Source organism: Podarcis bocagei (genome assembly GCF_964188305.1).
Source record: "Podarcis bocagei genome assembly, chromosome: 16".
In the NCBI taxonomy this organism is placed as follows: Eukaryota; Metazoa; Chordata; class Lepidosauria; order Squamata; family Lacertidae; genus Podarcis; species Podarcis bocagei.
Genome location: NC_138142.1, coordinates 2,367,092 through 2,379,802, shown reverse-complemented (window position 1 = coordinate 2,379,802; position 12,711 = coordinate 2,367,092). Strand labels below are relative to the sequence as shown.

Sequence of the window (12,711 nt, the reverse complement as noted above, 5' to 3'; positions counted from 1 at the left end):
CACAGATCTGGCTGGCACAGGGCACAAAACCACAGCTCGCCCCTATACACGAAGCCAAGCCAGAGCACAACTAAGTGCAGTACAGCCATCTTCTCAGAAAAACTCTTCTCAGAAAAACTCAGAAAAACTCTTCACAAGCTCAAGAGGTCAAGACACGAAAGCTTTAGCAACTAATCCACACCTAATGACCCTCCTAAGTGGTACTCAGAATATCACTCAAGAAATCACTCAAGATATCCCTCAAGTAATTAATGAACAAAAGAAGAAAAGGCACAATAACCTGGGAACTTCCTCTCTGCCCAGAACGTTGGAGGCTATACACCACACCCCCTCAACAGTATTTATAGGAACTCAAACACTGAGATCCTGCTCTGTTCTAGTAACAAGAAGCCGAAAGCACCAGCCTGAAGATGACAAGTGAGACCTCGTCGAAACGTCGCCTAGACACCCCAACTCTTACACGGGAAGATACCCGAAAACACCAAAACCTGCATATATATATATATATATATATATATATATATATATATATATATATGCAATTGTTTTATTGTGTGTGAAATCACTTTGTGGTGCTACACAGGAAGCAGTGTTAGAAACTGAGATAGGAAAGCTAAGAGCTAAATGCACCTTAAACTAGGTTATGGGTGCAACAATGGAATGGCTTTTTATAACAAGAATTCAAAGTTGAAAATGAATGAATTGCAGCTAAAATATTACATTCATTTTTCACATAGTCTAGTCCATGGGTAGGCAAACTAAGGCCTGGGGGCTAGATCTGGCCCAATTACCTTCTAAATCCGGCCCATGGACGGTCCAGGAATCAGCATGTTTTTACTTGAGTAGAATGTGTCCTTTTATTTAAAATGCATCTCTGGGTTATTTGTGTGGCATAGGAATTTGTTCATTTCTGCCCACCCAAAATATAGTCCGGCCCCCCACAAGGTTTGAGGGACAGTGGACCGGCTCCCTGCTGAAAAAGTATGGTGACCCCTGGTCTAGTCTTTCCCCTGCCCGCCCCCCTAATATTCTAAAGAGGGTTCCTTCTCCAGTCTTCAGAGAGTAGCTGGAAGTGGAGAAGCAGAAAAAGGTCCTCCTTTCCTTCCACTTTGCAGTTTTAATCTGAAATCTTAGGTGCAGTACTGCTCCCAGAGCTCAGAAACTACTTGCGCTAATGAAATTCCCTGTCGCAAAATGCACCTAGAACAAAGGGAGTTTTGAACACTAGACGCCTGCTTCTTGGGAGAAAAGCAATGACAAACTTAGACAGCATCTTCAAAAGCAGAGATATCACCTTGCCAACAAAGGTCCGTATACTTAAAACCATGGTTTTCCCAGTAGTGATGTATGGAAGTGAGAGCTGGACCATAAAGAAGGCTGATCAATGAAGAATGGATGCATTTGAATTATGGTGCTGGAGGAGACTCTTGAGAGTCCCATGGACTGCAAGAAGATCAAACCTATCCATTCTTCAGGAAATCAGCCCTGACTGCTCACTGGAAGGACAGATCCTGAAGCTGAGGCTCCAATACTTTGGCCACCTCATGAGAAGAGAAGGCTCCCTGGAAAAGACCCTGATGTTGGGAAAGATGGAGGGCACAAGGAGAAGGGGACGACAGAGGACGAGATGGTTGGACAGTGTTCTTGAAGCTACCAGCATGAGTCTGACCAAACTGCGGGAGGCAGTGGAAGACAGGAGTGCCTGGCGTGCTCTGGTCCAGGGGGTCACGAAGAGTCGGACATGACTAAACGACTAAACAACAACAACAACAATCCTGTCTCTCCCCTTTACTTGCCTTTCTTTGTAGACTTGGCAATTAGTTTAGTTTGATGCCTTTTCTAAAGAGAGACTCATATGGAGGGGGCATGTCTCTCCCCCTCCCCCTCCTTTAGCTGGGGCTCCCACAGCTGGGGCAGTTTCCAGCGCCATCTGCATTTCTCCTGTGGTGTTGCTAGGGCAGGCCCTCCCTGGGATTCCCCCAACGTTCAGGCATCCAACTCCCCTCACACAAGCACCCTCAGCCCTCCTCCCACCCGCTCCGCCCCCCTGCCTTGCTTCGGGTTCACCCTGAGTCGTTCTGACTTGGGGAGTGGCCAGCAAAATGTTGGACCAGCTTCAAGCACTGAAGTTGGTACAACTCAGATCAGGCTAACCAGCAACATGGTGTTCACACAGGACTACAGTTCCACTTGCAGGCAGGGAGGGGAGGGGGCTGCAGCTCCCAAGAGGCCTCTTGCCTCATTTTATTCCTCTCCCCCCCCTTCGCATTTTCCACAGTGCCCAAAATAAACAGCACGTCCACAAAGGATACAAGATGAAAGGAAGAACTTCAGTTTCAGTATAAAGAAGTGCAAGCTGGAGTGATCTGAAGCTGCCTATAAATATGCAAGATCAAAGCCGGTCCTGTTAAATTAAAAATGCTGTCACACAGATAGGAACTAGCCTCTAGCACTGCCGGCTGCAACATGCGAGCCTCTGATCTGAGGCAGAGAGAGGATCAGCGCCCCAAGAAGCTGCATTCACCAAAAGGAAAAAAGGAAAGTGGAAAAAGAATTTCACCACCAGCAGATGAGTTTTAATAAGGATATTAAATAGCTTATATGCAAGTTATTAGAAACTTAACTCTTTCAAGGCAGCCTCAGGGCTTCGCAGAGGAGGAGGCACTAGCAATTTTCCAGGTTCCAGCAGGCCCCTTCCAAGTCAGAATGTGAAGCAGCCACAGCAGCCGTATGGCCTCTCAGCCACGTAGCTGCAGCGCTGCAGGACCCCTATCAAAGCAGGAAGCCATGGCTGTCCTGGGAAGGGGCATCTGGAGACACAAGGGACGGATGTCACTGCAAAGCAGAGACCGAGAATCTGTTCCACCACCAGACCTCAAGAGCTGCCACATAATAAATAATAATAATAATAATAATATTATTATTAATTTATTTATACCCCGCCCATCTGGCTGGGCCTCCCCAGCCACACTGGGCAGCTTCCATAGAAACCAAAAATACACTAAAATATCACACATTAAAAACTTCCCTGAACTTAAGATGTCTTCTGAATGTCAGGTAGTTGTTTATCGCTTTGACATCTGCTGGAAGGGCGTTCCACAGGGCGGGCGCCACTACCGAGAAGGCCCTCTGCCTGGTTCCCTGTAGCTTTGCTTCTCGCAATGAGGGAACCGCTAGAAGGCCCTCGGTGCTGGACCTCAGCGTCCGGGCAGAATGATGGGGGTGGAGACGCTCCTTCAGGTATACTGGACCGAGGGCGTTTAGTGCTTTAAATGTCAGCACCAACACTTTGAATTGTGCTCGGAAATGTACTGGAAGCCAATGTAGATCTTTCAAGGTGTAGGTGTTATATGGTCTCGGCGGCTGCTCCCAGTCACCAGTCTAGCTGCCGCATTCTGGATTAGTTGTAGTTTCCAAGTCACCTTCAAAGGTAGCCCCACGCAGAGCGCATTGCAGTAGTCCAAGCGGGAGATAACCAGAGCATGCACCACTCTGGCGAGACAGTCCGCAGGCAGATAGGGTCTCAGCCTATGTACCAGATGGAGCTGGTAAACAGCTGCCCTGGACACAGATTTGACCTGTGCCTCCATGGACAGCTGTGAGTCCAAAATGACTCCCAGGCTGCGCACCTGGTCCTTCAGGGGCACAGTTGCCCCATTCAGGACCAGGGAATCCTCCACACCTGCCCGCCTCCTGTCCCCCAAAAACAGTACTTCTGTCTTGTCAGGATTCAACCTCAATCTGTTAGCCGCCATCCATCCTCCAACCGCCTCCAGACACTCACGCAGGACCTTCACCGCCTTCACTGGTTCTGATTTGAAAGAGAGGTAGAGCTGGGTATCATCCGCATACTGATGAACACCCAGCCCAAACCCCCTGATGATCTCTCCCAACGGCTGCATATAAATGTTGAAAAGCATGGGGGAGAGGACAGAACCCTGAGGCACCCCACAAGTGAGAGCCCAGGGGTCTGAACACTCATCCCCCACCACCACTTTCTGAACACGGCCCAGGAGGAAGGAGCGGAACCACTGTATAACAGTGCCCCCAGCTCCCAGCCCCTCAAGACGGTCCAGAAGGATGAAAATGAAGAGAGAGTTCAGTTCGCAGGTGCCTATTCCTTTCAACCTGGATAAACCAAAAAGGCAAGCGCTGAGGTCAGACTGGTACCGTAAATGCAATTCAGGAGGCCAGGTGGTCAAACCAGCTCACCCTCTTCAACCATTTATCACACCCTCTTCTTTCCACACTGCAGCTCTCCTCTTTTTGCCTGATGGTGGCGGAGGGACTGGATGAAAAAAGCAATGGGCCAGCTTTGGGAGTTTATAAGTCCAGTTCAATGAACCAAGAGGCTGGTAAAGAATCTCCCCCTTATGCTTTCTTCCTCTGCTGCTCTGGCTGTAAGGGCCACCCCTAGACCAAGCCATGGCTGGTCCCAAGAGGAGCAGCTCGTAGATTTGCTGATCATCAGAAATGCAGCAAAAACAGTGCCAACATCAAAGTACCACTTCCTTTTTCCAGTTAAAAGCGAGACAGAAAGACCTGGAGTATACAGGCATCCTGGCATGCAAAGCCACAGACATCCGCAGGTAGGCCACTCAACCAGGTAGGCCTGTCAGTTGTTCCCTCTCTCCAAAACAAAGCATCAAGTCCAGCCAGCCCCAACGTCTGCTGCAGGACTAGAAACATAGGCAGCACTCTGCAGCTGAGCCCCTGTTTCCAGCACTGGCCTCTGAGTAAGGCATCACCTTTGACAAAGCCACCCTGTGGCAGAATGCCCAACTCTGCACCCAAGAGAGGATCTAGCTCTTCAGGAGCATCTTTTTCACCATGCTTATGTCAATACTGGTAGACCTCACTCACACTTAACTGCTCTTGTAAGCCAAACTTAAGCTGCAGGATTCCCAGCGGAACAGGAAAATTCCTGCTCAAGGGCTACTGAGCATAGAGGTGCTATGCCGGACTTTGCAGGCCAACCATCAGTGTGCAGAAAAACAGGGCACAGAGGTTTCCACATCAGAGGCTCCCCAGCTGTCATCCAACAGGCAACAATCCTCATATACTGCCATAGCAGCCTGTGATCAAGACTTGCAAATGGCAAACTAAGGCAGCATTGAAGGAGGTTGCACCAACATTTCTAAATAATTGCTTGAAAACAGATTCCTAAAACAAAAGTATCAACCTGGGAGTTGCAAGAAGCTTAAAGGTTTCACCGCCATGGTTTATCCTCCTCTTCAGATATGCACAACCCACATCTGAGGCACACCAATGACAAACCCTGGAAGTAATTGGTCTGACCCAAGAAGCACAGACATCCCCCCAGAGCAGCAATTCTGCACTCTGCCACCTGCACAGTCAACATGCTCTGTGCCAGGACTCCTAAGGTGCTTCACACACCACGCCACAGGCTGCAATTCAGGCTGAGCAGGTGAACTCCCGCCCCCCTCACAGATGGCCAAGGCTTCCCCGCCAAGAACCTAGCCTCAAAACTGGAAGAAGTGTACACCGTGGGGGAAGCTTTTTATTGCACATTCATGATTATCTGTGCTATTGGGGCAGTCATATGCCGCCCCACTTTCAAAGCTGGCTGCACCTATAAAAGGTTCAAGGCAGCCACTCTGCTGCAAATGTTCTGGTTTATTTTTGTCCCACTTTTCTTGTGCTATAGCCTATTCAGACCCCAATAATGTGGCAGGGACGCGGGTGGCCCTGTGGGTTAAACCAGAGCCTTGGACTTGCCGATCAGAAGGTCAGCGGTTCGAATCCCCACGACGGGGTGAGCTCCCGTTGCTGGGTCCCTGCTCCTGCCAACCTAGCAGTTCGAAAGCACACCAGTGCAAGTAGATAAATAGGTACCGCTCTGGTGGGTAGGTAAAGGGCGTTTCTGTGCGCTGCTCTGGTTCGCCAGAAGCGGCTTAGTCATGCTGGCCACATGACCCGGAAGCTGTACGCCGGCTCCCTCGGCCAATAAAGCGAGATGAGCGCCGCAACCCCAGAGTCAGTCACGACTGGACCTAAAGGTCAGGGGTCCCTTTACCTTTATTGTGCTCCTTCAACACAGCTGGCTAGAGATGGTAGGGAAAGAAATTCAAGAAAAAGATAAAATTCTATTCCAATACGCAACAGCAGCGGCCAGAATGCTTATCGCTCAAAATTGGAAAAGTACAAATCTTCCAACGGTGAGGGACTGGCAATTAAAACTGTATGACTTTATTGAATTAGCAAGATTGACACAAAAAATTAGAAATCATAAAGATACAAAGTTAAAAGAAGAATGGAGTAAATTTATGGTTTACTTTGAAGGTAATTTTAAAAACTTACCAAATACAGCAGGTTTGGTGTAAAACTCCCGATGTGAAAATCATAAACAAAAACCAGCGGTAAAAAGATAACTACTGAATGTAAAAACCCGAAATCAGTAGGGAAGGAAGTCGACAACCTTATGTTTTTATGTTGTAGTTTTTTGTCTTTCTTTTATTCCCTTTTGCCTGATTCTTTATCTTTCTTTTTTCTTGCTTTTTTCATAGCACTTAAGGGCTGTGATTTCTTGTTGAATATTGTGTTGTTGTTTTTTTTCTTATCCGTTTTTCATTTTTTTTATTTTTTGTGTGTATAAAAGAAAATCAATAAAGATTATTTAAAAAAAAAAAAAAAAAAAAAAAAAAACACAGCTGGCTAGAATTATTTAGACATGGACACTCAAACTAGAATGTAACTGAATGGGACTGACTTCAGAGTTCAGATGCACTGGATTGCACACTGAGTGGTTAAGAACAAGGCTTTGTATTAATGATGCCCATAGTTATGTACTGATCCGTTTTTACACTTCAATGAAGATCAGCTAATGCATCCTCACACAGCTGTATTGAACGTCAAGATCAGGAACTTTCCCCAATCTACACTCCCAACCCTCAGAAACTCTCAATCCTATCAAGGGGGTGTGGGGAAATGACAGATATAGCATCTGTTGTGCCCAAGCGGCCTGCCCAGAAGTAATAGCAGCAGCTTCTGTGAGTGGGACACTTAAACTGAGGAAAGAAAGAAAGAGTTAAGATGCAAATGAAAACCCACAGGGGAGCCTAAATTCAAAAAAACTCATTTGTTAGGGTTTGAAGCAGAGAGACAGGAGTCGTGTGTGTTTTCATCAACAGGGTGACCTTTGAGGTGGCTTTATAATTCTAAATACTGCTTCATGTTGTTCTGTGGAGGTTTTCATTACTGCAGAGCAGTACAGAGCAACTAAGAAAGCAGAATAAACGCACCACTAACATCAGTAACACATTGCAAGATACACCCACCATAAAACAGTGTCTGGAGGGGCCCTTAGTACAGGCATCCCCAAACTTGGCCCTCAAGATGTTTTGGCACTATAGCTAACAGGACCAGTGGTCAGGGATGATGGGAACTGTAGTTCCAAAACAGCTGGAGGGCCGAGTTTGGGGATGCCTGACTTAGTACAACAAAAGCCAGTTTGGGACTCAGCCCTGGGAGATGGATGCTTCTCCTGCCTTTTCCTTGCCAGAAGAGCTACATGGCTGAACAAGGGCCTCCTATGTCTAAGGAAACTTCAGCGGAGGTCCAACATGCGTGACGCGTCTGAGCAGGTGCCCACAATTCCTTCAAGAGCTGCTAAGAGAGATGCGAGTTTCTCACAACACTTTCAGTCCTATGTAGCTGCTTGACAAGGCCCTTGGCAGCATTTGCTACAGCACCAGCAGCTTGCAGAGGACAGGATGAGACAGACTCCTTCTCTGCAGGCTGGCCAGACTCCAGGGGGGGGGCAGGTTCCCCCCTCTCCAAAACTACTGGCTGGACTTCATTAACCGCAAAGTTAGAAACATGGGACTTCATTAACCGCAAAGTTAGAAACATGTAGGCTTTTGACACCTGAGCTGCTGTTGCGCTTTTGAGTAAAACAGCCTTCCCAAAGCTGGTGCCCCTACATGTTTGGACTACAACCTCCAACAGAGGCTGATGGGAGCTAAAGTCCAAAACATCTGGCGGGCACTGGCTTGGGGAGGGCATCCTGGACAAAAAAATTCTTGCCGGGCACTTCGATTTGGGAGACAAAGCCTCTGTTTAACAGGTTAGGGCTAAAGCATGTTTAGAAACTAACGGGAGGAATGAGGCACTTTCCATTAAAACACGCAGGCTCTGCATGCTTATGGGATTCAGGCTGAGAGCCAAAGCCACCTTGCTTGGGGCGCCTCGTCCACCCAGCAAAGCCCCTTCCTCTTCGCCCTGCTCCGAGGCGGGTTTGGGATGCCCCCCCCAACGTAGCAAGTACCCCCCGCCACCCGCAAGGCTCGCAGGCCGAGGCGACGGGGCGCAGCAGCCGCCCGCCAGGAACCTGCAGCGCCTGCCCAAGCCCTGCCGCCCGCCGCTTCTCCGTCGCAGGGCGACCAGGCGGGGCCGACGTCCCGGAGGGCTGGCCAAGGAGCCCCGCCGGCAGCCTCTGCCTCTTCCCAAGTCCCGCGCCCGCCAGGACCAGGCACTCTGCAGATGCTCAGAGGCCCCTCCCCGCGCGGGAAGGCCACGGGAGGGCCGCCTCTCGCCCCGCGCGGCCTGCCCCGGAGCCCCCTTTCCGCGGCCGGCCGCGGGCTCACCTGCACGATCTCGCCCTCGGCGCTGAGCGTGGCCCCGGCGCGGGAGAAGCGGCCCTGCAGCCCCGTGGTGTAGGTGGTGTAGTCGCCGCCGGGGCTGGACTCGAAGAGCACCACCTCCACGAAGGCCGTCTCCTTGGCCAGCGCCGCCGCCGCCATCCTCGTCGCGGCCGCCGCCAGCAGCGCCAGCAGAAGCAGCAGCAGCCCCGGCGGGGAGAAGGGAAGCGCCGGCCCCGCGAGAAGCCTCATCGCGCCGCCTGGCCCACCGCGCCGACCTCGGGCAGCAGCAGCAGCAGCAGCGCAGGAGGCGGCGGCGGCGGAGGCGGCGCCCGGTGGAGGCCACGCATCGCTCCCGCTGCGGCTGGCCCGACCGCCCGCCCGCCTGCCTGCGCCGGCGGCTCCGACCCCAAAGCGCGGCGGCGCCTGCTGCTCGTGGCCGGGCTCGGCTGGCCTCCCGTCCGGCGGCTCCTCGCCTCGCGCCTCTCGCTCGGCGGCTGCCTCCTCCTCCTCCTTCCTTCCTTCCCTCGCCCTCCGCCTCGCTCTCCTTCTCCGCCCTGCCCAGCCGCTTCCCTTTCATCCGCTCCACGTGACGGGGACCGCGGGGTTATCTCCGCCTCCGGCCCGCCTCGCTGCTCGCAAGCGCAGCCCTCCCCGCCGCGGCTGCGGCCTGGCCGGCTGCTTCAGAGAGAGCGAGGCGGCTCCCGGCCGCGCCCGGAGCCCCAGGCCGGCCAGGCGGCTCCCCGGGGGCTGCTGCGGGGAAGGGTCCCGGGCGGGCGGGCCTCGAGCGTCCCTTGCTCGCCTGCCTTTTCCTGAAGCGTCGGGGAGCCCGGGGACCGTCCCTGGGCGTAGCCAGGATATGGGGGGCGTTGGGGGGCAGCTGCCCCCTTGACGCCCCTGGGAGCGTCCCCAGTGCTAAGCCCTGACCCCTCCAGCGCTCCCACCTGGTGGCTGCTTGGCCCCTTGAGGAGGAGGCATCTCGGGTCAGAAGGCAGCATCTGCAGCGCTTCCAGCTTGGGAGAAGAGGTTCCTCCAGACTTCACCCCAGCCTAATTCCCCCATGGCCGGGGGGGGCACCCAGGGGCTTCAGTGTGGCCCAGGTGGCCACTGCAGATCCCGCCCCTTTACCTGGCTGGTCCTCAGCCAAGGAAGTGGAGAGATGAGGGTGGGCAGGTGCCTAAGAAGGTGTACCTTCACGGCCTTGGACTAGTGGACTAGTCGCATTCTGATTCCTATCTATAAACCACCCCAGCAGGTGGAGTGAGGGCTGTGGACCAGGCTTAGCTGTCATGAAAAAGCTGCCAAGTTTTGTTACATACGTTTTAGCTGGCCTTTGAGCTGCTGCTTTATTTTTCCCTTCTGACACCCACTTTCAAAAAATTTCTTCATAGTGAAAGCTAAATGGAGTTGCTTGGCCAGTGATATGTTAAACGTAGTCTTTAAAATGGTCTTCAGATTAGATAAATAGGTTCCTGTGGTGTTGCAGTGGGTGAGCTGCATGCCCTGAGTTGTATTTAGAGCAGGCATAGGCAAACGGCCCTCTGGATGTTTTGGGACTACAACTCCCCTGATCCTTAGCTAACAGGACCAGTGGTCAGGGATGATGGGAACTCAAAACATCTGGAGGGCTAAGTTTGCCTATGCCTGGTTTAGAGGCATGGAAAGGGTCTGAGAGGAAGATGAAGGTGGGAGAGGACAGAGCCAAGGCAGTGGGAGTGGGGCTAAATGGGGTAGTTTTCAGTTTTGCGCCGCTCCTGAAATAAAGAAGTTTCCAGCCCTTATCTCTGGTTGTTTGTAATTCCCACTGTGGTACACACATCTATATAGGTCTGAGGAAGGGTTGGCAACTTGTGGGTGATGCAAGTAGTCCCACAGCCCTGGAAGGGAACTTGATGGGTCAAGGTTGGAATCTGGGTGGTGGATTTCATATGAAACATTATTTAAGGTAAAGCCTTTTCAATTATAATAAGTCTTAGTACAGTGGTGCCCCGCAAGACGAATGCCTCGCAAGACGAAAAACTCGCTAGACGAAAGGGTTTTGCGGTTTTTGAGCTGCTTCGCAAGACGAATTTCCCTATGGGCTTGCTTTGCAAGACGAAAACGTCTTGCGTTTTTTGCAAGTTTGTTTCCTTTTTCTTAACACCGTTAATACAGTTGCGACTTGACTTCGAGGAGCAACTCATAGAACGCGGTGTGGTAGCCTTTTTTGAGGTTTTTGGCGATTTTTGAAGCTTTTCCGACACCGTGCTTTGCAAGACGAAAAATTCGCTAGACGAAAAAGCTCGCAGAACGAATTAATTTCGTCTTGCCAGGCACCACTGTAACATCCAATATATTTAGTGGGTCCTCATGATGTAAGGCCCTAGGTCAGTGGTTCTCAAAGGGTGTGGGGCAGCACACTGGTGTGGCAGAAGAGGATGGCAAGTGTGGGAAGATTCAAGGACCATCAGAAACATTTCAGTGTAGTGTTTTCCAATCTATTTCTTATCAATAAGCAACTTGGCGTTTTGCGAGCAAACTTTTCTTCTGAAAGTGTGGTCCAGATGAAAAAGGTTGAGAACCACTCAGTCGGGGAACTGCCATCAGCTCAGAGGCAAGAGACAGGGAGAGTTGTGTTACTGGGAGCCTCTGAAAATCTTGCAAAGCAGTTCCTCTTCCGGAAAAGAGGAAAGCCCCACCTCCAGTGGAGAAGAGGTGCAGGGACCAGAGGATGCTAGAAAGAGCCTTAACACCGCGCCTGAGCAAGCCGGAGAGGAGGGAAGCACACTCCTGCCATTGCCCGTCATGCGCAGCAGTTTGAGGCGCAAGGAGGAGCGGAAAAGGCTGGGGTGACGAAATTTTTATGTTGGGGGAGGTACAAGAACAGACCACTCCTGGATTCTGCTAGCAACTGAGCCAGACATGAACTTATGACACTCTTCACTGTAAATAGTTTGCACCAAAAATAAAGCCTGTAAAAGACAGGTCGGAGTCCTGCCTGGCTACTCTTGAGCAACCACAACAGCATCTGACACACTGCCTTAGGTTATGCCATACTTGGCTTGCCCCTAAATCCACCCCTGGACTTGTTCCTCTCCGTCCTATGGAACCCAAGTGAGCAGAAAAAGGAGAGGCCATTGCTCTGGAGCCTATCAAACTCCCTGATAGGAAGTGTGGGAAAGGGGTCCCCATTAACCACCTACCAGCAACAAAGAAACTGGCAAAGCACCATACAAATCCATTTTAGCAACAACAGAGAACAGGCCATTAGAATTGTGCAGGGTAGGCACTTAACACTTAAGACACCTAGCCTATATAAAACCGAACTGATCTCCCATGTGTTGGAGATGGTGTCCCACTAGGGACATAATGGCACACTACATGGACTATAATATGATCTTGATGGGAGACATTAATGGAGTGGTATCTACAAATATGGACAAAGCACAGAGACAGGTAGTCACTAAAGATGGCAGACTACCAAAAACCATTTTTGACATGACTGAAAATATGGATTTAGTCGACATTTGCAGAATGAAGAACCCTCTGGGAAGAGAGGGAACTTTCTTCTCTGAGGCTAAAATGACATAGACAAGAATTGACCAAATCTGGATAACCAGGGGATTGGTTCCGAAGATCAGCAAAGTGGAGATTTGCCCTAAAACTTGTTCTGACCATAATGCTGTGAAGATGGAAATGAAATTGACGCCAATTGGTTCCTTTAAATGGAGGATGAACGATACTTTGTTTAGGAATGAAGAGGTGACCAAGAAGTCCCAAAAAACTCTAAAAGACTATTTTGAGATAAACATGAATACTACAGTGGAAAAAAGAGTAATTTGGGACGCAAGTAAGGTGGTTATGAGAGGATTCCTAATACAACAGATTGCAATTAAGAAGAGAACTCAGAATGAAAAAAAAGAATAAAATCTTGGGGAAAATAAAGGAAGGAGAGAAGAAACTGAGAGCAAAACCAAAGTCACAGGAGATCCTGAAAGAGATAAAGTTATACCAAGTACAATATATGAAGCTGATGAATCAGGAAATAGAATGGAAGATTAAACAGATGACGCAAAAGACATTTGAATCGGCAAATAAGTGTGGAAAATTGTTGGCTTGGCAAATGAAAAAA

The 12,711-nt window shown here is 50.3% G+C and overlaps 1 protein-coding gene and 1 long non-coding RNA gene across 3 annotated transcripts in view; both read right to left on the bottom strand.

Annotated features, from left to right (window-relative positions):
• The window catches only part of ZNRF3 (zinc and ring finger 3), an 80,710-nt gene extending 71,832 nt beyond the window's left edge, over nucleotides 1-8,878 (bottom strand). The window contains exon 1 of one of the 2 annotated variants that reach the window (XM_081175330.1): nucleotides 8,607-8,878. In XM_081175330.1, the coding sequence (XP_081031456.1) occupies nucleotides 8,607-8,852 (246 nt within the window). In that variant the 5' untranslated portion in view covers nucleotides 8,853-8,878. The remainder of the gene's footprint in view (nucleotides 1-8,606) is intronic. The other variant, XM_081175331.1, reaches the window with a different exon arrangement.
• The window catches only part of LOC308576204, a 96,975-nt gene that overhangs the window by 75,429 nt on the left and 8,835 nt on the right, over nucleotides 1-12,711 (bottom strand). The gene's annotated exons all lie outside the window — the stretch shown is intronic.